General features: G+C 40.0%; 1 protein-coding gene across 2 annotated transcripts in view; it reads right to left on the minus strand.

Moving 5' to 3' along the window:
* Nucleotides 1-379: 379 nt before the first annotated feature.
* The window catches only part of Trim9 (E3 ubiquitin-protein ligase Trim9), a 94,263-nt gene continuing 69,810 nt past the window's right edge, over nt 380-24,832 (minus strand). Inside the window, exons 4-10 of one of the 2 annotated variants that reach the window (XM_083086565.1) lie at nt 20,844-20,939; nt 19,782-20,175; nt 18,215-18,247; nt 9,721-9,893; nt 5,597-5,735; nt 4,330-4,560; nt 380-3,325 (exon numbers count right to left, since the gene is read on the minus strand). In XM_083086565.1, coding sequence (XP_082942691.1) covers nt 2,997-3,325; nt 4,330-4,560; nt 5,597-5,735; nt 9,721-9,893; nt 18,215-18,247; nt 19,782-20,175; nt 20,844-20,939 — 1,395 coding nt within the window. In that variant the 3' untranslated portion in view covers nt 380-2,996. The remainder of the gene's footprint in view (nt 3,326-4,329; nt 4,561-5,596; nt 5,736-9,720; nt 9,894-18,214; nt 18,248-19,781; nt 20,176-20,843; nt 20,940-24,832) is intronic. The other variant, XM_083086566.1, reaches the window with a different exon arrangement.

The raw sequence follows: 24,832 nt of genomic DNA on the forward strand, positions 1-24,832 counted from the left end.
GGCAAGAGACCAGTGTGATGAATTATGGACATCATCGCGCGGGATCTCTTGATCTCTTTCCCTTGGAATCTTAAAGTGTACAGCTCGTTTTATTACTTCACGAGAAAAGTATATATTTTAATTATATTAAATATATAACGTATGTCGAAAATGCATTATTATTTCTTCAATATTAATAGTATATTAATAATATTAATATAAATAAAATTAATAATATATTATATTAAAGAACAAATATAATATGTACATAATGCTGTCCGAAATCTCCTCTGTAATATCTCCTATGTAAGGGACCTCCAACTTAATTCACCAACGAAGGGGAACGAAGTGGTCGGATGGAGAGAATCGAGGGGTTCACCCAAGTATGGCACGTCGTGCGGGCGTTTTCGTTGCGTTTTATTGATCCGATACAGAGTCGTAAATGGTACAATCGGTAAATTCATCGGCGGTACAATCGATATAGTCATATGTATATATACACTTATGTACATATGGCGCCAATAGACGCGCGCAGCAGCAGCGAACGCAATGCCCGGCGCGGAATAACGCTTCCGGGTTATCGTTATATCTTAATATAACGAGAAAATCGAGTCCTGTACTCCTGACCTGTCGAGATACAAAGTCGTAAAAAAGGACCAACGCGAAACGTAGACGCGAGTGGGAGGGAGAAAGGAAGGGAAAGAGGGACGGAATAAGGGTGGGTCTAAACAGAGAGGAGAGAGATGTCGATCAGGGGGTCTCTATCGAAGACTAGAAAACGTATACGCGATTCCTATGTTATTGTACACTAAAGCCGCGGCAGCACTGTGCTTTATACGCCTTACCTGTCTATACGCTTTTAATGGAGCTTAACGCCTACAAAACGCGATTACACTTATACGTGTGTCGATATGGATAATGGATGATAGGACGATCGAGCGATCTCTGTGTGTCGATCGCGAGCAGAACGAGGAACCGTTCGATCAGCATGTAGCCCAAGGAGCTCCGATTCCTCATCCTGTATAGGATAATTATCTTATCGTGGTCGATTATCCTCCGTCTCTTCGGTCGTCGATCGCGCCTCGTCAGCGCTCATTCAAAGATTCAATGCTCGCGATTTCGCGCCCTCGTTAATCGTTTCAGCATCGAATAAGTTAAGAATCTGAATTCTCTTTCGATCAATTCGGCAGAAAAAGAAAATGCACCGTCTTCCTTGCATATTTTAGCATAAAAGAATGTTATTTTATATAAAAAGTATAGAAAGAGTGGCATTTCTCCTCTTCGTAAAATTAAATTCTCATTATAAAAATTTGTTGATAAAAATTTTCTTATACCTTTTGCGTTATACGATGATTACGCGAGGCGAATGATGAGTTCTTCAATGGATTATCAAGATGGTTCGGCGCCGTACGACGGTAGATGATGAAAGAATTAATTACGCGATCGATAAAAAGTACGGCGGATGCCGTCCGGTGGGATCGATCGTCGAGTTTCTTTACTAGTTACTTGGTGCAAGCTGTAAAGAAGACTACTCAACGTTCTTCTCGATGCCTTCTGTCAGCCCTCAAGATGCTCTTTGCGCGCCCTAGAGTCGACTTTACTCCCCGAAGTAAGAAGTTCCAAGAGAATCGTCGCGTTTCATCGAGTAAGCGAAACGATACTCACGTTTCTTTCTCTATCGACGAATTTCGCAAAGAGATTCTTCTCACTTATTCAGGGTGACTCTTCGCCTCTCTTGACGCGATCTCTCGAACCGACCGATTGATCGCTTCTACTCAAACACGGTCCTCGACGGAAGTTTGTCGGCGATACTTGGCTATTTGCTAATGGACGTTTCCTTGCTTCCAAGGGTCAACTCTTCCAGTTTCAGTTAAGTATTCGGCAATTTCTCCGATCAATACATACACTCGTAGATTGTAGTCAGTTGTACAGCATGAAACGTCAAAGAATTAGTTGACTAAAGCATCGAACTCTGAGAAGTGCGTTAAGTCTTCGAGATAATCTTCCAAAATGAAGAAACGTATTCAGGAAATGTACGTAGAAAAAAAAACATTTTCTTTGTTTCGCTTTATAGCGCGCGCTATATATAGAAAATGTACTGTTCTTGAACGGAGGGGGCTTTATCTCGGTTGTCTTGACCTCCTGACGGGAAGTATTATTTATGGACTGCGTGACGTATGCGCGTAAATTACTTCAGTCTCATTAAGTCTTGAGAATAAAGCGGCTTCTCACTCTTCGAGAGTGGCTCTATACTGTCTTGTATATTTTAAATGTCTTGTATATTTTAAATGTTTTGTATATTTTAAATGTCTGCATCTCGATGAAAATATTATCTCGATGGTTTCTGGTTTAGTACAATTATTGATCGTGCAAACGAAACGGAAAATAATCCCGATTCCAATTAGAGTTTCAGTTTCTCGAACAAGCCGGATCCAAAAAGCTCCATAGTTTGCGTCTCCCTCGCCGAAGTTTCCGAACCTGTTGAATTGTCATTACTCGTGGATCCCGCTTATATTCAGACAAGGGGCGCGAATTTTACTCGGATTAACACTCTCAGGGGCAATGCACTTCTGAACCGTACACAAAAACTCTTATTTCTAATAAATCGGATATGACATAAAATGTACTCGCTGTACTCGCAAAATACATTTTCGAATAACTGCAAAATATTCGGAGGGAATATTACGTACTCTGAGTTCGCGAGAAAATCGAACCGCTTTCGTGTCGCCGCACAATGTGGCGAAAAAGTCAAAGTTCACGTCGATATCGACATTTCGGAGCGATTCTGGGCACGTCGAACCGAGCGAGATGATAGAAAACCGAGGCTACGAACGATCATATTAGGCATTCTCAGAGCGATCTATTCATCAATTAACGTCGACCGGGCTCTCCTCGACAATCTTCTCCAGCAGCTGACCCGACTCGAAGTCCCTGCACCTGTCACCGATGCAAACGGTCGAGCTTAAGGGCGAGCCGATCTCCTGCGACAGGCCTTTCTTAAGGACATTAAGATACCCCTAGCTTTGAACCATATCGCTAACATACTCCTCGTGAAGCGCGAGCAAATGACGCGGTACATCCAGGGCGGTGTGGAGGGTTACGGTGACGCCGCGGTTCAGGCTTATCGCCGGATAAAAGACGCCGTAGAGATCGCGGAACGCGACGCCGCCCTGGGGCTGATCGTTGACGAAGAAGCGCAATGTGTGCGTGGTGTCCAGGTCGAGGAGGACACCGACAGTCGAGCCTTGTTGAACGCCGCCCTCGGTGCGCTGCGCGTGACCACCGCCATGCATGAACCACGACCGTTGTCGATCTATGTACATGCTCCAGCCCTTGTCGTCCTTACCTACAAACAGACGATTCGCAAAATTGCGCGAGCCAATCTTCAGCTTCCAGGAGAGGAAGAGGAGATTGAATTGTATTATCATGTAAATGACAGAATAAATGTTAGAAACAAAAATGGACAGAATGTGTGCGGATATTTTATAAACAAAAATATTTATATAAATTAATTTCCTCTTAATTATATAAATATATTAATAATAATCAAATCAATATTCATTATGTATTATTAATTAAAATTCTACGAAAAATTTGTAGTTGATTTTACGAATTAAAAATAAATATATACTCAAATAGATATAAATATATATCATAAATATTTTTTCTTTAAAAACAAAGAGACTTTGCATAATCATTATCGAAATAATTATATTCCTCTTGTATGAGCAATAAAATATAATGCTTAGAAAATATTTAAAATACTTAAATTTTAAGATATAGCGCAAAAATTTCCTAGATATATTTTTCCTTTTATTTTTATTTTTACTCGTTCGAAATAATTGAAACAGATAAAGCAAATCATTATTATTGATTTTACGTCGTTACTGTGAACAATATTTAAAAAAAAATCGCGAGAAACGTGAGAGACATTGTGAAGTTTCTATTCCACACATTTCTGTAAAGTTTGTTAAGCTAAGAGCGGTCTTTTCATCAACTCTAAGAGCGTTGACCCGGTTTCCACGTGTCCAAGGATTAAAGTATCTTTCTCTTTTACTTGCACAACCACGCGCTTTCGGAATCGTCGCTTTCCTTCATCCAGAACGACATATAAGAGACAGAAGAAGAGAAAGATACAGAAAAAAAAATACACAGGGGAAAACACAGTACATATGTCTCTCGCTTCCGAATTTCCGAACAAATCAGGGATCTCCGGGATGTACCGGGTGGCGCATGAATATTTCATCGGCGCCGGATAAACTGCACGAGCTTCCTCTCCTTTTCCGGAGAGAAAGACACCGAGAGAAAGACAGAAAGAGAAAGAGAAAGAGAGAACAACGTTGGACTTACCTAGCATCTGATCGCGCGACACGTCGGCCCGGGCGATACCGAAGGCTGGATCGGTGTCACTGTGATATCGATCGATAGTCAGCTCCCAGTAGTGGACACCCCGCGAGAAGCCGACGCTCGAGAGGACCACGCGGTGCTCGTAGCCCTCGCAGGACGCGCTCATCGCGTCCTCCGATATGGACACCTCCTGCGGTATGCCAGCCGCGCCGGTGGCCCACGAAAACCATGCCACTGCGAAACCAGAGAGGATGTAGCTCCGATTAATATTCCGCGGATACGGATCCGCAAGCGTGCTTAACGAACTGCACGCTTGGCGTTACACGAGCCTGGTATATCGAAGTGCCGGGTTATTGGGAATTCGACATCACCGCCGCACTCGATGTTAATAACGACGTGACGGGATTGTGGAATCTTAATAGGAGACGAGGAACGATGGGAGGAAAACCCGGATTTTCTACGCCGCTAAATAATTTAAGAATTTGATACGTCGAAGGTCGACGTGACGCGATTGTGAAATGTCAATGTAGAGAAAGGGGAGACGTATCCTTACATATCACGTATTATGTTAAATCATTTAAGACTTTTATATAGAATTTGTTATAACGCGTGAGGTTGTCGAGAATTAATATTTAATTCTCATCCAAAGCGAATGCTACAAGTTACTGACAATCTGGAAAAATATGAAAAAATCTGATACTTCTCCTCTACGATCTCATTACGTATTAATATTTCATTTAGAAAAATATATAATTAGCACAAAAATTGGTCCACTTTTATGAAAAAATAATAAAAATTCGATACAAAAATTCTAATTTGGATAATAAATGAATATTCAATATTCGTTATTAGTCGATTTGTCTCATTCAAAAATTGCAAAATATTAGCATCTAACTCTCCGCGATACTAAAATATTGAAATATTTATGTAATAGACTCAATAATAATAAAATCAAATATGAAACTTCCCGAGAAACCCCGTGTCCAAAACATACGAAAATAAAAATGGAAGTCATTTATAATTGTCGCCCGCATTATTCTGCAAACGCCACACGGCGGGCATTCTATCGCGGTCGTTTCTGTGCGTCCACCGTCTATCTCATCGATCACGCGATCGTGCCGCGGAAAAAAAAAGAGAGGAACACGCACGGGTGGAAAATCGACGTCGCTTACGACCGTTCGTCTTCCACGCGACACCGGTTTTCCAGCCGAAGCCTCCGCGCATTTGGCCCAGGTAACCGTGGAAAAGAAAAGAAAACGAAGAATCTCACCCTCCGCTGTCTGAAGGCCGATCAGTTCCGAGTATTCACCCTCGCCGGCGCTGTTAAAGGCTCGCACCCTGGCGTTATAGAGCGAGTTGAAGTGCAGCCCATCCACGGTGCAGATAGTCTCACGACCGCAGTATACCTCCTGCGAATCAGATTTCAAACGTAAATTTGTAGCTTGCAACTGTATCCGAGTAATCTGTGCCGTTACTCGAGAGAAACAATGATATATTCGCGAAAATAATTAATTAGTTTGAAAATAATATAATATTATTTAGTTTGATACATTAATTTTATATATTAATTAGTTTGAAAATAAATAAAATATATTAAGCATAATAAAAAAATAGTGACATATAAAATTAAAAATGTATAAAAAGAAAAGAGAGGGAAATAATTTATTTAGAAATATATTTCAAGACTGATTTTTATACGTCGACTAATATTAAAGCTTGATCAAAATGTTCAACTCGATTCGACTAAAGTGGCAAACGAACATTGCTGTTGCAATCATAGATCAACGAGAATAAGTGGAGTTTACCTGTCATCCAAACTGTTCTATAAGAAAAATGTCAAGGTACTATCGATTGGTCGAGCCACATAAACAAATCGAGAAATGATTTACGTTGAAATCAAAGTTTTGCGATAAATTAATGAAATATATGATTCAATCTTTTTTGATAATTTTTTTTCAACACTGTCAATATATACAATTTCCTTTAATCTTTTTTAAACATGCACCTAAAGAATATGATAATAAAGATACATAGAAACAGTTATAAGAAATAATAAAAAATTAAATTTAAAAAAATATATATCTTTAACGTACAAGGCATAATTATAATACCTATACACACAATAAACATAATAAATTTGGGATTTGGATGAAAATATATAGAGCGTGCTATATATAAAACGAATTTGCTATTACGAATTTTCCTGAATCAGAAATAAAAATCGAACTCTTGTATATCTTGCACATTTCCCTTAAATAAAATAACACATAAAATAAAGGTGAAATTAATCCCGGAGATTAGTGTAAATCTACCGGTGAACTCGATCCTTATCCATCAAAGGAGATTCCCGCCGCAAGCTTAAAGGACGATTCCGCAGGAACGTCGGAGCGACGGTGAACTACGAGGAAACCGAAACCAGAGACCAGGAAACCCGAGGCGTTGTACTTGCGCGCGAACGAGCTCGATTTAAATATTAAAAGAAGGAGGATGAAGGGAGTTCGCGCGATTTCGATGGCCATCAGGAGGACTGGCGTCGAGTCGGGCAAGGATGGGCAGAGGAAGAAGGAGGAGAGTGTCGACAACGAGGACGATTTATATTCGCGGTATCGCTCCGTTCGTTAACGAGCACTGGTATCCAACCCCATCGGGTGCATTATTAACAATGCATGAAAATTTAGACGCGCGATTTACAAGCCCGACCTGGAGCACGTTTGTGCAAACGGACGATATTCATATATATATGATATGGGGCAATGTACATGCTATTTTCGTCGATTTTGCCGCGGATTTAGCATGTTACGTTCCTTCGCGCGGATCATTTCTAGAATGAAACCTCCGCGAAATGTGAGAAGGATTAGTATAATCTCGCATATAAAACTATTTTAACATTATCATATTATACATGTATAATTTAGTTTAACTGAAGCTATTACGAAGTTTACGTATGAAGTTTAAACTCGATATTATATTATGAAATAAAAAATAATCCTTCTCTTTATTAAGGGTATCGTATAATCTTTTTTAAATCCGCTATATCATTTTGACGTAGCGTAAATATTTATAGAAATTAAGTTTAATGGTATTAAATTCAATGGTATTAAAAAAATGATATTTATAGGAATTAAATCTAATGGTATTAAATTCAATGGTTAGGTATTAAAAAAATGATATTAAAAAACTACGTATGAAAAAGATTAATCTTTATAATATATCAACTGACCTTTCCATTTTGTTCAACTTTTTCCTTTTGCGATGTGGTGGAAGACAAAACTCTATAAAATTCTATGTCCATCGGTAGAGCCTCACATTAATATCGTGGATTATGTTGCAGTTCGACGGTTCGAACTACCGTCATTTGATAAAAACTTCTAATGAACAAAGCTATATCGTCGTCAGTAATTAATAATTGCCATCGCCCGAAAGGCTCGTTCATTTCTCACGTGTAAGCTCGGAATCTTGGAATTGCGGATTTCAATTAACGCCCTCAAATGCCGAGTCTTTATCTACGAGTAGAAAAAAATCCCCCAATTCATAAATCGGTTCTATATGATCTAGATACTTGCTTAGACGCGCAAAAGAATTAAAATGACTTTAATTGTTATAAATTGCGTACAATTTTCTTATCATACAGACAATTAGAGATGTTATCGCTCGGCTGTGGATGCTGCGGGCGTAAAGGGTTAATGTAGCGCGTTAAAATGCCTTCATTCGCCGAACTAATTCCCAAATTTTTCAAACTTGGCTCGTGAATTCGCTGCGCGAGACTGCCTTTTAATCCCCGACTTTTATGCCGCGGCTCGAGCGCACTATTTAGGCTGAATTATTAGCCGTAATCGTTGCCACAGTTTTTTGGGGAGAAGGGGAGGTGCTCGCGTTTACGATCAATAAAACGCGAAAGACGGCGTTTCGAGTTCGGCCGAGTAAAGCCCGATCCGAGAATAAATGCGACGATTAGCCTCGCCATCCTCGCCGGAAATGCACCGCAAACGGATACAGGGCAGAAGAGATCTTTTATTCGATCTTTTATTCGACAAAAATTTCCATAGAAGATATCAGCTTTATGGGCGATCGGCATTGATTTTCATTTCGCAGCGCGCGAAACAAATTTGCATCGAAAAGGACTTTATAATCCTGTCGTCGTTTTTTTTCTTTGATTCACCGCGTTTTAGTGTCACGTTATATAGCCGATATTATTCTTCCGGGTAAATTGAAAGATAGCTTTTTATGCATTTGGGCTCTCTGCTTTTATTAAATGTCCGGACATCCGTATAAAATACATTTATTTGATATTGCGTGTAATATAAATTATTGTGTTATAATAAAATTGACAACATGATATAAAATTATGATATAATAATTCTTTTCGAATTCTATGTATAATCATGTCTTTTTTAGTATTTTTGCAGCATGAATAAATTTCTTTCGCCAAAATGCAAGGAAATCAATACATCAAATCAAATGTACAATGATTTATTTTCTAAAGAGAGAAAATGCTGCTATTTTTCAATTAATTTTGTACTTAAATATGTATTTTAAAAAAATAAAAAAGAATGATTGGGAGTTAAAAGCTAGAATTTTAGCAAGTATAAGAAAATTGACATCCCTTTTTTCTCGGTTTACACAGTCACGTTTAGTTCAACATGTACAAGCAATCTTTTCGAATTTCCTGCCACGTACAGTCCTGTCTATTTTTGCAATACGAGTAACTTTCTTTCGTCAGAGCGCGAGGAAACTCCGTCTTAACTTTTCGAGAGTGAAACTAATGGATACTCTCGCAGCATCATTTCCAATAAAATTAGTGTTTTATTACAACTTCAACAGTATTTTATAGTAAATTCGATTTACATCACGAATCTCTATATTAAACGGACAAGGATCGATTCGTCATTCCATCTTGAAAATAAATTAAAAAAGTTAATATAATTGATGAAAAATATTTATATCGATCACGCTATATAAGAAAGCTGATATGACACTTTGAAAATTTCCGTGGGAGAAATAACAAACGTCAAATATTATTTAATGCCAGCCGGTCCCCGTCTTTCGAGCCGGAACAATTCTACGAAAAATATCGTGAGAACGTTAAAGTGTCCCATTGTTGGACAAAGCCGTATCGCCGTCATCGTCGACGGGATGACACGACCGAAGGAGAGCATTCGGCAAAGAAAGAAACACCGGAGCCGGACGTCCGTCGCGTCGACAAAGAAAAAAAAGAAGCGAACGGGAAACGCGACGAAGGATCCAACGAGTAAAGTGTCATCGAGGAATTCGCGGGGGCCGAGATCTCGAGAAAGCTTCGAGAGACTCGAGCCGAGTGTCTCCGATGGCCACCGGTTCCATGACAAACGCGGGAATACAATTTCTTCGGGACACACCGGGGGTGTGTTTACTCACCCTGAACTCCCCGCCGCAGCCGTCGTCCAACTCCAAGAGGTATCCCTCGATAGCGGGACCTCTCTGTCCGGCGCAGCCTATAATTCCGTGCCCAGGTGGCGGCTGCCAGGCAACGGTGACGCTGTTGTTCTCGGCGCTACACTCTTCGGGGATCAGTAAAGGCGCTCCGGGTGCTGGAAATACGTGCGTCGAGACGGTTTAAGTAGCGCTTCGTGTTGCTGTAACTACGACAGTGTATATGTGTATATATATGTGGAACATGTATGCTTTATGTGTGTATGTATGTGGAAACATGGGAGTAAAGTAATATGCTGGATTTAATAATGTCGTTTAACTCCGAGGTGAGGAGACTTGGGATTAATTCTAATTTTGTAACATTCGCGATAACTCGGTAGAGATTTAATCGTCATATCAAATAATGAACGAACAAGGATAAGCCGACTAAATAACAAATTTTCTGCTTAATTTAAAATCGACTTTTGTTCTCGAAATCATAGAGAAAAACGCCGCATTAGTAATCGTGTGGTGGAAACACAGGTATGATAAATTTGTAAAGGGAATATGATAAAACTTGTAAGCTAAAGTTGACTTGTGAGAATAAAGTTATAAGCAGATTATAAACGTTGTACCTGTTTAAGAAAAGTTTGCAATCCCGGAATTTTCCACTTTGATAGAACTTTGTACACACTTAGCAAGTTTTCCAAATAAGTAGCTAAACATTCCGCATTTTCGTAACGGGAAAGGATTTAGGTAAAGCATTTAACTTTATAAATTTCGAATCGGCAAAGTTCGTTTGTGAGTCATTTTAAGATCAACGGTAGTTTTACAAGTAAAAAGAAAGTTATCATAAATAAATTGAAATTAAATGTAAATAATTAGAATGAAATAAATAAAAAACTGATATATATTCATATGTAAAATAGAGAAAATAATCTTATACCATCGCGGAAACAAATGAAACTTTAAAAACTCGACAATTTAACGCAATTAAATCATTGAACCGAGGATAAGATCGTAAAAAGGCGATAAAATAAATACATTCACGTGGAGATCGTTAAACGGTTTTACTAATTCGATGATTTTAACGCTGCTGGCTAATTTAAATATAGCATGACCTGAAATTGCTTGGCTCCAATCCGATTTTGCCCCAAAGCCGGATTGCCGGTGATGACCTTCGGCGGCAATAATTTCACAATTTAAACTGGTTCCGGGCTACCGAATTTGCCGCGAGTTTCTCCTAACGACGAATGGAACTTGGTCGTTGCCGCGCGACCGCACGATTCCATTCGATGCCGACTGTCTAAGGTACAAGTCGAAGCTGTGCAAATTACTGCGCGGCCGCTATCTAGATTTCTGCTCGACAGAAATGTATTGAACTACCGGTGCGGAGCACCATATCTCAATTTGTCAAATCTCGATATCTCAGGATATATAGGTATAAATTCCCCGAACACACTCGAATCGAATTGATTCTTCGCATCGCGAAATGATAAGTTAAAGTTAGATAATAATTTGTTTCTTGTAAAGCTACGGGATATTACGTGAAAAATATGCGTACTTTAATTTTTAAAAAAATAACAATTTGTCCAAATATTTAAAATTTTCGATTAAAATGGAAAATTATATCAATGATATCTCTTTCTCTCTCTTCGTAAGGCATCTCTAGGTAAATCCCCGCGTGTTGCCTCCATCATAAGAGAGCGAGTTCGAAACGATTGATGTTGGATCTAGCGACTCATTATGGACCGAATGCGCGAATGCTAGCGAAATAGTCCGCTTTCAAGAGCGTTAACGCGAGCTGTAGACGGTCTCGTTGATGCTTCTACATGCAATTATCTGGCTTTCAGTGGAAACTCGGCACGTCGCGACGCGGGTCGTCAACTCGTCGGTTAACTTGTGCGGCATGCTAATAAACCGAAAGCATTTCCTCTTGGTGCGCGCCGCCATCCGCATGCGGTTTCGCGCAAACTTATCCCGAAAACACTCTCGATGCGATGAGCTGTCGGCTTCCTGTCCGTTTCGGTCGTCGATTCCGGATGTGCCGGCAAGCATAATTCGATCGGACGTCGCGACCGTGGAGTAAACACGTCTTGGTCGAAAAGACCAAGGCTCGACAAACACGCCGCCGTCAGGATAAAAGAAATATGTCGCCAAACTTGTCTTTTTTTCTTGCTATTGTCGGTTGATGCTGTCAAGTTATTAAAAAAACTGCGACCACATCAGCTCTTTGATAGAATTCTGCTGAATAGATCTCGTCTCTATCGCATCATTTTTGAATAATAATTTCGTATTTGTCCATTTTCGAGATCGATATTTACTCTGGGATAATCTATAAATAAATAGCATTCTGCTCAATCCAGATCTAGATTATAAAGGACCCCGCGGAATCTTTATGGAAAATGGCTTTCGATCAAATGTTTCGAAACTTTGCAAAAAGATAGTTCTCAACATGTAGATTAAAAGTGTCCATGGGCATGAAGCTCTAAAAATTCGAGATTTTCAGCTACAGCCATCCAAAGTGGTAGATTTTTAAATTTCTACAGCATATTCCGAAATTCGGCAACGGTAGCTTATCTTAGTTGGGTGAGGTTTTACAAAAAAGTAGTAAATACAAAAGTTTTGTAGAAACAAAAAAGCAAAAAAAAGCAAAAAAAACAAAAAAAGTAACTCTGCCATTGACAGTTCCAAGCCTGTATTTAAAAAGAGGAGGATAAAATAACAAATACATGTATATATTTTCAATCTGTCACACACACACAATTAAGGCAGTCTACTTAGCACAAAAAATCATCAATCAGATAGTCTTGATAATTCTCATGCTTCCTACATGTCTATGTTTCTTAAACTTTTGAGGACTTATAACTTTCACTTTCCCCAACGTAAAAAGCTTTTCATAGGGTGTTTTGGAAAGCTCTCGACCGCAACTATACAAATATGCAATCAAAAAAGTGCGAAGCTCTGGCCCAAAAATCAACCTTATTGGTTCAAACTCCTTCAAAAATCTACCACTTTTGGCTGTAGCTGAAAATCTTGAATTTTTAGAGCTTCATGCCCATGGATACTTTTAATCTACATATTGAGAACTATCTTTTTGCAAAGTTTCGAAACATTTGACCGAAAGCTATTTTCCATAAGGATTCCGCGGGGTCCTTTGATAAAATCTGCTTTCTCTAATAGATGAAAAGACAGATAAACGCGGAGTCGGAGATCGATAGATCGATTGGATGCGATGAAAGTGTATATATATTTCGTACAAAATAAAAAAAAAACGGAATTTCAATGGCACATCTCATACACTCACGCTAACGAAAAAATACTGCCTTTGATAATTCTATAGAATAAAAGCCATGGAAGCTGCGAAAACTAATCATCTTTCCGATTTCGATCAAATTGTCGTGAATTCAATGATGTAGCAACGATGTGTTCGTGATTTCATGCGCTTTTTCAATAGATATATATGCGATGCATGAAAAATCACATTTTTCTCTTCACAAATATAATCTTTTATAACGGGAAAATATAATTTCTCGCATGGGATTGAAAAATGTAATCTTTATATGGGAAACTGTCGCGATATGAATAAATTGCGATGAAGAGAGGAAAAGTTCAAAGTAAAAATTGTACATGTACATGTCATGTAATACGTCGATAAGAGAGAATTGATTTAAGTATTGAATATTTTATCACAATGCACTCGGCTTAAAAAGCTTATTACGGTAAACGAATCAAAATGTTAAGTCTACTTATGTTTAAATTTCAATTTTGCGAAATATCACGTGAAATTGACGGGAATGAAGTTCGAGAAGCTCGTTGCAAAGTTTATAAACTGTTAATTCTGTTTTATATAAACTAACAGACTAGACGTAAAACACTGGGAATAGTGTTTTGTCCGCTGCAACGTCAAGGAAGACTCGACGTGTGTATGCATAATTAACTGGCTTCATGCTTGACAGCAAATCGTCATGGAGTTCAGCGTATCCTTGGAGAGAGCCGTTCTACTCTGCAGCTCTAAGGTCCCTGCGGTATCTGACGTTACGAAATTAGGCTAATGGCACGAGCGTTACGTAACTATGTTCGGCGTTGAATCAACGGAGCCCTAATGCAAATTGAGGTCGTCTCTATCTCTCTCTCTCTGTCTCTTTCTTGAAAAACAATTATTATTCTCTATTCTTACTCCTAATTAAACGACAATCAAGCTGAAAGAAAAACACGTCAGTTTTCATTTAAATAAACGGGGCAAAAGGTCATTTAAAAACAATGTTCATCTGTTTGAACGCCTGGCGATAATTCTATGGTTCAACAGCCTTCCCGATAGAGAATTCTTAGGTAAGAAAATGATGTCGTTCGAGAAAAAATACCTTGAAAATCTGATTTTTCAAGGAGCAATCCCGAGTAAGATCGCATAATTTGCGTGGGACGCGATAAAGATCGACGAGATAAAAGTCATTTATGCCGAACGGGGGTAAGAACGTCGCGGGTGGAGAATAAACTCACGCTGTTTCATCGCTTATCGCGATCCAAAAACTCGTGTAATCCGACGTGGAACCTCGATGGAGCCATTCGAACGGTAAATTCTGCCGCGCCATGTTCCGCTCGCTCTATACCGTCGACATTACTATCGATTATCCCGGATTTCGTCGGATTTTACGTCGGTGTTATCAACGTGCGACATCCCCAGGTATTACAGTCAGCATCGATTATTTCTCACAATGCCAATTTCGAAATATGACACGCACTAAGGATATATATATATCCTTAATGCATCCTTAACGGAGCAGCGAAGATTTATTGAAATGATTATTTTGGTTGAGCGTTAATTGAATTTACCATCGCGTAACGTTTCAAAGCACCGCTAACGTTTACGATCCAACCCAATAACAGTAAAATAAAAAATTCGTAGAGAGAGAGGGAGGAAAGGGGGGCGTTGCGGGAAATAACGAAACCGCGGCGTCAATTAAAACCGCCTAAAAAAGTCGTGAGAGACCACGTGAAATATCGATCATTTTACGAGGGTGCGCTCGTAAAAGCGAGAATTAATGGATGGGACAGGTGCACGCGAGTGACTTGAAGATCTCCCGTTCCGAGAAAGGATCGTGTGGGCCTCGACAGAGACGTGTGGAAACAACGAACGGGTTGCGGATAAAAAAACTCTCTCTCTCTCTCTCTCTCCCTTTCTCTCTGTCTCTCTCTGTTACGGCCGCCCTTTTTACAGTTTTGCAATGGGTCCGACGTGAATCGACACGCCAGCGAAACTTTATGCCCATATCGGAGTGATTTATCGAACGACGCGAGACGCGTCGCGCTGATACCCGATATCCATATAGACCCCATATCTCTTTCTCTCTTTCTCTCATTCATTCTGTTCTCTTTGTGAGAAAAACGCGGAAAAAGGGTGCATCGATAAGGGCGGATACGAGGAAAGAGAGAGAGGGAGGGAGGGAGGGAGAGAGAGAGAAGCATGAGCGCGCCGATAGCCTGTTAAAATGTATCGCGCGCAAAATATATCTCGTTGATAAAACTTGCCGACAGATGAAAATAAACTTCACGGAGGATGGACGGCTCCCGACGTCGCGAAAAATGGTCCTCTCGCGAGAGTCGACCGTGATCTTGAGGAACTTCTCCGCCGAAGACGATCTTTCACGCTTCACCGTCGACGCAGAAGTAACAATCACGTTCGCTTCGACACTTTCGTTTCTGACGCGAGACAACTGATCTCGTTTGAGAGAAGCTTCTTAGCTCTCCTAGACTCCTGAAAATCCGTCGACTATACTTTTGATTAAATTCGATACGATACGATAACTCCTCTTCCTTATGTCGAGTTTGCAACGTTATAGACATTTAATGCTTTCCTGTCGAGCAACCGTGGTAAAAGTTAATAAAATGAAAGAAAAGAGAAACTTGATACAGTTTGACTTCAGACTCGTGATGCTTATTAATTTTTACTTTTTCATGAATATGATAATGAGTGATTTTTTGTAGTTTCTTTTTAATAAAATATTTCTAAACAAATATTATTATTATACGTTTATTTTATTGAACATAGAAGAGTTTAATCAGACTATCTTCCTAAAAATATATGAACTACTATAAATTATTATTTCAATCAACGTATGGCGATATGAACTCTGAGGGAATCGTTATTAAAAGCGATCAGTGGCGTTGACGATGAAGCGTGATTACGACGTCGCATAAATTAATGAGCGAATTAATCTGCCAGCGAGGAGGTAAAATTCCTGTTTACTCGCGTGTTATCTCAACGAGACGTACGTACAGGACATTAACGTCGCATTGTACGGTCATCAGCCTCGTCTGCGACAAGCGTGCGTTTAATTTTCCGCCCGATGTCGGGACCGACTCGTCGTTCTTTATTTCCTGTTCATAGAAAGAAACTTAGGAAGATCTCTGTCAAGTATATAGAACAGAAATATACACGTGGACTCGTCAGGCGAATTTTTTTCATTAAGAGTTTAATAAAATGAATAAAAAAATGACTTTACAGGAAATAACGTTATCTGTCTGTTTACTTTTTGTTGAAGCTGAGATGCGATAAATGCAATCTTTGTTTTCCATTTGTGCCGTTACATATATGCATTAGCATAATCATAATATTTTATTGGACAATAATTATTCACGCTCGCGATTGCATCGCGTTATAAAACTGAAGCTGATAAGACGCATGAATTGATCCTGACAGTGACAAACTTTTAGCTCCACGATACGACGGTTCGATCGATTCTATAATCGCGAAAGCAGATAACAATAAGATTTAGCGGTGTCTCGAAAAATTTCGCAATTTCTCGTGTCGTAAAAGTCGAATTACCGGATCAAATACCGCAATAAAATTGAAATTTAAGAAAACGGGGCACTTGTTACAGAGTTTCACCGTGTCGATTGCTGTTCCTGCTCCAAATCATGATAATAAAAAATCGTTGACTTTCGATGTTCGTTCAAGCTTTAGTAAAGATCAAAATCGCAGATCAAGCGCGCGCAAATAACGATAAATGAATTTCGCATTTTTGCCTTGCCTATCGTTCGCCATCCCTATAACTGTGCTGAGGGTCGATAATTTAATTTCTCGCGTTGCAGCTGTTATTGCAGCATTTACACATTTGCAGATTTTTGAATCATGGAACTCGACGCAAAGTACTTTTAAAAATTATTGATAAGTTATTATTCCTCATTATTTTATTTTCTCTCTCAACAATTATTTATTAATATATAATTATTTGTAAATAATTATATAATAAAATCTATTGGAAGAGTGATCTATCTGGTACAAGAGTGATAGTTGTGAAACGCAAGCTCGAAATTTTTAAGAAAAAAAGAAAGTCAGGCAACAATGTCGAAGATATATGCATATACATACTTTTCTCCAATATATTACATTCGTTAGATTCCGGAAATTTTCGCCCGAACGATTTCGTCGCAAACTTTACGCGAAATCCCGACGAACTTGGAAGTTTCCGCGGGGCACATTCCTCGCTTTGCTATTTGCAAAGCCGGGTTAAGTAAATGAAATTCCGTGTGACTGCCAATCAAGTATCGCAGATTTTAACAAACTGAGACGCGCTGCTCTTTGACGAGTAAACTGCGCGTAATGAAGAAACTTTCTGGTATTACCCTCCGTATATACCCGATTTGTATCAAGATCGCTCGAGAATTAAATGTCCTGATAGAGAAGCGAGCAAAGTCGCGCTTTCCTCAACCTCGTAATCATTTATCGAGTTTCGTTAAATAGATTTGTATTTCATTAACTCCTCTCCTTCTCGGGGGCTAGTCCTGATTAGAAATCCTGACGCGGTTGCAAATCCATTAAGATATAATAAGCAAATAGAACGAGCTTTCCCGAGTATCTTCCGCGTCCTTTAATTTTAACCGCGAGGGCTTTGACCAATTTCACGAGTTAATTCCATCCAAGTAAAATCGAGTCGACGAAATCGATAATTTTATTTACCACTCGAATGAATCGAGCCATGTCTACCTCTTAACGCGATTCCCTCTGCCTCTACGTCCTAGCATTATTAAGTTATCCATACATCCGTAAACATGTTAATCAGACGCGATTAACATTTCCCGACCCGACATCGGGCATCTAAGACCCAGAGAGATGCATATCCTCGGCGAACGCGGTAAGGAGAGGATGTCTCCTTGTAACGAGTTAATACCTCGATCGTTACGGCAGTTACTGCAAAGCCGGTACCTAATTAATCCGCTTTTGAAACGTTTTAGCGTAGGCAAGGCTGACGGCGGCGGCGAGCGAGGAGGCACGCTTGAAAGGAGCCGTTCCCGGGGGCTACGTAAAATTATTAAGCGATTTCCCTCTCCTCCCCTCGTCCTTGACCCTCGTCTAGACGACTCGGGTGGATAAGATCGACGCCTCCTTCATCTTTCTTAATTACTATTTTTCTTTCTCATTTTTCTTTTTTTGATTCTGTTGTCGCTACTTGTAATCGATGTCTAGTTGCATTTCCCGTGTCTGGATTTTTTTCTTTACCTGCTGTTGGAAATCGTTCCTCCCCCTCTGACGCTGCGTCCAACAATAGAGCGATTTGTAATCGGTGTAAAGATATTTATATTTACTTACGCATGCAAGCACAACGTCAAAACGAAACTCGTTCGAAAGTCGTTTTCACTTGAATATTTTCGTTTTATTTTCTCGTTAATCCAAGCGATCATTTATCATTTCGCGTAAAGTTACATCTCTTTTACGTTTCACATTATTACTTTAATTCCGATATTTTTCAAGTCGATTAATACACGATTAATAAACGAGCGCGTATAAAATTTATTTTAAAAATTATAATTTAACTATTTACGTACGTGAATTCAATTAGCCATCGCGTCAGTTTCCGAGGATATACGTAACGAGATAATCGAAATTGCACTAGCATGTAGAACTCTCGTTTCGTTTGAAAGATAAAACGACTATCAGCGAGCAAGACTCGTGCAAAGCGCAAAGTTGCGCGATCAGCTCGGTGCTGCAAAGATAAATCGCCCCCACGAAATCCCGGTGTAGTCGTGAAAACGAGGAGTTACGAGTCAATTAAGCGTGTACGAAGACGTCTTTCGAATGAGTTTACGTCGCTTTTACGCCCGGTGCTTTACTAGACACATACATACGCCACGCGAACTATAGGATTCGATGAACCACGATGAACAATCCAGTTCGGGCAACGAACCAGATAGATGAATTTCAAGGAGCCAACGAGATGTTTCCGCGAGTTGTCTCGTGACGGAAGGATATCTAATTTATTCAATCCACTGCAGTGGATCCAAAGTTGAGACTTTTACGAAATATTTACAAAGTTATTATGAAATATATCTGACCGAGAAATATATAATATTTAAAAAATTAGAAATTTTATATTTTGAAGATTTCTTTTCTAGAAAAATTTTTAAGCATTAATTGTTAATAATAATTTTAGTGTCGTTATTGTTATTTATAACGCTAGATTGCAAGATTTTATTATAGACACTTTAAACGAGCATAATCTAGAATGAGTCAAAGTATATGTACTTATCGTTTCTGTAACAAAATTATTTAACGATTGGTTCTCACGTTAAATATCGTTGACTCCCGAGTAACTTTCTTTCTAAACGCGATAGATCCTAAGATACCATGCTTCGACTAAACTTCCAAGCAATTAATTAAGACTTCCAAAGTCTCGTGCTCAGCAAAATCACTAACGTAAATAATCAAGTTTTGCTAGTTATCCCGAAAAGTTTTTTAATACGAGTTGTAAAAAAAGTAACAGATTCGATAAAGTCGATCGCGCACGAGAGGCTGTAAATTTATTAAAATATAATACTGTTTTATATATAAAATCAAGACTCAAACGCGAAGAAATATAGCATGCAAAGAGCTCGTTCGTTTCAAATATCAAAAAAAATATGCATGTTATTTCACATGTCTCATTGTGTTATAGTTAGGATCTAAAAAATCGGGAAATCTAAAAAACAGATAAATTTATTTTCGATCGCACGCATCACCGCGAATGGACCGCCGTTCGAAAAAACTCAATCTACACATAAATTGCATCTACCCATTGTGGCGTACTCACGTTTCAGCTGGACGAAGGTGAGTTGATCGATGGCACGGCGCAGCGGTTTGTCGTCCAGGGTGAGATCCAGCAACGGCAGACGAGCAATCTCCTGCACACCCTCGGCGCCGCCCCAGGAGCCGGCGGCGGTCGCCGCTCGTACCGACAACATCCCGCCAATCTGCAGGAAGGCCGCGCTGTCCGTCTCCTTCAGCGCCTCGATGCAGAAGGTGAGCAGCGCCGTGGTCGTCTGCAGATGCGTGGCGCATCTGGCCACCTGGTCACGCAACGAACGCACCCTGGCCTCGCGGGTCTGTCGAGCGGCCTCGATCAGTCGCGACTTTCTCGCCTGCAGGAGACTCACCAGGTTCGCCACCCGATCCTCGACCTCTCCCTCGAGCACCATGCATTCCTCCTGCGAATGGGAGGGGGGGAGATCCGCTCGATTATAATATCGGGAAATAGCTCATCCGGTAGAAAAAGAGATGAGAGGTATTTCTCGCTAGATTCTAGATAGAAAAAAAATTACATTTCCTGCTCCGATCGATATATTCAGTGAGACATATCGTTTTTGCAAAGCTCCTTTTTTTCTATCTCTAGACAAGTTTGTCGCATCAGAATCATTGTAAAAACACAATTTTTTATCGGAGAATATCTCTCTATAAAAATTTATTTTCCAATCTGTTTTTCACAAAATTAGTCTTTAAATAAAGGTATCGCGCGCACTTTTTATATCACGTATGAATCTAGAAGAAAGGTTTGCGCAAAAAAATATCACGAACGAAAAACACGATATCGAATTGATTATTCCGCTTAGAAAAGTACAAGCGGGTGAAAAATAAACGCTGATATCAAACGAAATTTCATTTGTCCGCTTTTGTTCCGCGAACGTAAGATAAGCCGTGCGGGTGTTTTTTGCGCATCCGAATTATCCCCTCGGCCATCGGAAATGAATCCCCACCGGCATTGGAGGACTGATATAATTAACGCCATATTTTTTCGCAATTTTACGGCACCGTACCGCGTGACATATCCGCCGACACGGAATTTAAAACGGACGTCAAAGGCGCGGTATATACTCACATGCACTTTGTCCGTCATTCCTTTGAGCCTTTGAATGAACTCCGTCGTCGAGCGGGCTCTCTCCGACAGCTGCTGCAAATTCTGCGACAGCTCCGTCTGTAACAGCAGAAATTCGCGACACGTGAGGGAACGTGCGGTGATTCGAAGGGGATTCGGCGAACGTGATATGGACGTAACATTCGTGAAATTGAAGATACCGATGTAGAACGAAGGGAGCATCTTCGTCCTTCCATTTTGCAAAATTTCCAAGGGAAAAAAATAAATTATGTGAAGCCAAATGATAGAAAAGAATCTCATCTTTTTATGTTGTGAATTAAATTACATCTTGTGCGTGTATGTATTATATAATATTTGTAGTCTCTATTCTTTCTTTTCCGTGTAACAAATCATCCAAAAATATATCTGTAAATTGTACATCGAGATAGAGACAAATATATCTCTAAATTGTACATCGAGATAGAGACATTGGTAACTAACGAAGATAAATTATATACAGCACGAGTGTTCGATATCGGATCGATATGTTATGCTGGTTCCAATAGATAAACATATAGGCAGTACATATAGGGAGTTTGTATTGAGCGCGCATACGCGCAAACAGTTACGCTTTCGTGAACGAGTATTAAGTACATATCGTTGTTTGTTCAATAACGACATAAAGTGCTCTTCTCTCGCGACAGAAAAAGGTAACAGCGTTACCTTCCCCGAGAAAAATCTGGGACTAAACTCGAGATATATAGCGTGCACCGACGTATCTTGATTTAATATTACACGAAATGGAATATAAACAAAATTCAAGATACCTTATTTGAAAATGTTCCACAAATTTAATAAAATTGTTATATTTTTATGTTGTAATTTTTTTTTAAATAAAGAGCGCCGAATTTTTGTAAAAGTCAACGTTTTATCGATATAAAAATTTTGGATCTTTCAAAATATTTAAATTAATTAGTATATAAAACAGTTGTTTTAAGGTACACGAGCAACAGTTTCGTAAAAAATGGCCCCCTTACGCATTAATTTCCATATTTTGAATTCTTTTCGGATCTTCATTCGTAAAACAATTCCAAAGTTGTTACCTGAGCGGAGAGAGAATCGATGTCTTATTCATTTATGTAAAATACTTTGTAGCGCTCAGGATTAATAACATTACGCGGCCAACGTCGAAGAACTTATAATCTGATAGCCGGTGCGCATTTAAACAACTCTGATTTAATTTATCATTTTACAACGGGCGAGAATGCGTCGAACGTCTCGCAATATCGTGGAATCGTTCCCACAATTCTCGTTTATCATTTTCCTCATTTCTCGACTTTCCTCGCCGGACAATACCTTCAGATCGATCGTACGAACGGACGGCGCATTTCGTCGAATTCACCAGAGACCAACGCGCGTCGTTGGCAGTTTCCATTTAACACGACAATGCATGCTAGTCGAAATGGGATGCGATCGCGTATGCAGTATGCGCGCGATACCACCGCCACTAGCATTCATCAAGGAAGACGCGGATTTACTAGCACAAGTTCGCGATAAAGCCTCGATGGATTACAGGAAAATATCGATGTGTAGTACGTGCAATAAACGCATTCCTCCATTCCTGGTATTCTCGATTTAATAATTAATAGTAAAGAATTTTTTCGTACATCGTTCTAATATATTTTATTTCAGCTCTGATTAGGTGTATTTATTTAAGTATCCTCTTCGCGGCGAAACGTATCGGAAATTAAAATGAATTTCGTTCCGGATGGATCATGCATGTCCTTTACAACCCCCGTTCGAGGAGAAACTCATTATTTTTCTCACCCGTGGTATCGCGCATCGCGCTCGAAATATCGAATTAAAGCGTCGACAAAAGCACGGTGACGGGAGGATGCTCGATGTTCGGAGACGCGCACTTCTCTTTGTACGTTTCTCTTTCTCTCGGTGTCTCATCCGTGCCGAACACGGTCGACGACGACGACGGCCCTTTCCCTCGCGCTTTGGCGCGTATCCATTGGGCGCGACCGGCGAAATCTTATTAGCATGAAAAGAGCTCTCGGGGATTTCATCAGGACGACGAGCTATCCAGCACGTCGCCGCGGGCGAGATATTCCCTCGATCGATCATCCCGCGAACGTTCTTCGTCATTTCATCGAGACTCGCGCACAAAATAAGCCCACGGTAATATTTTGAATATTGTAAAATTATTATTTTATACGAGAAACGCGCGCGCACCTGAAGAGGAAAGATGATTTATATTTCGAAATTATAATGTATATTAAAAAAAAATAAATTCCATAGAAAAGGAGAGAGAGATCTTTGACGATATATAAATCCGCGGCTAAATAATAGGACTTGCAAACTTTAATACAAATCTAACGAGATGGCTGAGAAAGCCGTCGTCTAAATGGCTCGTCTGGAATTTCGATGAATGCAAAGGTCTTATAAAAGAGCGCTTCTTTAATGTTCATGTAGTGATCCCATTCCGCGCAAACAAGCATCCTAATTTCGAGACTCGCGAGGCATGGCATTCCTCCGTACCGTAACTTTCGAGAATAATTTGTTAACAAAACAAGAACTCTCCTCGTCCGATAACAATTTCAAAATGCGCCTCGGGAATTGTCTCGGTTGTGACAAACGCTCGGCTTTCTTCGACGACGTTAATTGGCCGAAAGCAAATCTGCAAAGAACTTTGTTACATCGGAACCCATGTCGGTCATAATGGTCGTAAAAGTCAAAGACGGAGCGCGCAAACTTTATGTACAATTCTTTGCTATAATATATATATATATATATATATATATATATGCAATAACCGAGGTATTATACGATTCGTAATAAAAAAAAAGAATCGTAGATACGCTCGACTCTCGGGGATCGTCGAGGAGGCTTCCATCACGCCGGATGAAAGCTTCGTTAAAATCCTAACGAAGAGTACGCGAAAGCTTATTAAATCTGGCCGATGCTTTTCAGCAAACGCTTTTCAGAAAATGCTGTATTTACAGGGCAAACGGTAACGAATGGGAAAAGGTGGAAAGATGCTTCCGAGGGGCTTCTCGCGCGAGGGGTTAATCCCGACGAGCGAGGCGCGCGCCGACAAAAAGGAAGGCGGAAAAAACGAAAAAGATCAAACACAGAACTCGGCGATATTTCTATTGAGCGAACGAAGCCGATTAATTCCGCGATTATACTCGCGGTCGCGCCAACCCGTAATTGTCATCCGTTTTCAATTTACATCGAAACGAGCTGCCACGTTCGTGTCTCGCGGCATATATACGAGGTGGACCGAAAGCAGTCCGCCGTGATAATGGAGTCCGTGTCCTCCGCAAAGTTTCGAGCGCGGGGCGAATTAATTTCCGATTAATCCCTCGCCTCGCGAACGTAATCGACGATGGATTCCATCATCGTTGATACGCGCGAACCAGTAGATTCTCGAACTATACATTTTTTAAACATTAATCCAACGATATCGGAAATTCCATCTTGCAAATTGGCATAATTAGCAAAAAGAGCTAATAAGTTATTATTACTGATTTTCGACGAAATAAGAGTTCACCGATGAAGCCATCGCGAGGTATAATAAAAAAACGAGATTGAGGTGACGTAAAGGGTCACGACGAAAATAACAATCCTATGCTCGTGCTCTTAATTCGCGAGCAACGAAGCTACGAATTAAGGGTCCGTCGGAGCTCATTATCGCCACAATGGCGAGCCGAAATGAATTTTTGCCCATAAAGTTCGCGAAAGTATTTCTCGAGCCCCTTTTACCATCCGCACAACGTGCACACATACCACTCGCGCACTAATACAAACGAAAAGTTTGTATTACGGCGATTCGTGCCCGAGCGTAATTAAGTTACTCCTTTCGAGTTAACGTCGGCCGCGCCCGGTAATTTCCGCAGTTTTCAACGCAACTTTCCGCCAAGTTCCGCGCGAGGCGACCAATGGAGAATGCTGCGAGATTGTTCCCGACATGCGGTCCCTTTTACGCGCGTCCCCGACTCTTTGTT

Source organism: Camponotus vicinus, unplaced genomic scaffold (assembly GCF_025532165.1).
Source record: "Camponotus vicinus isolate PSW18456_S1 unplaced genomic scaffold, iyCamVici1.0 SCAF_13, whole genome shotgun sequence".
Taxonomy (NCBI): domain Eukaryota; kingdom Metazoa; phylum Arthropoda; class Insecta; order Hymenoptera; family Formicidae; genus Camponotus; species Camponotus vicinus.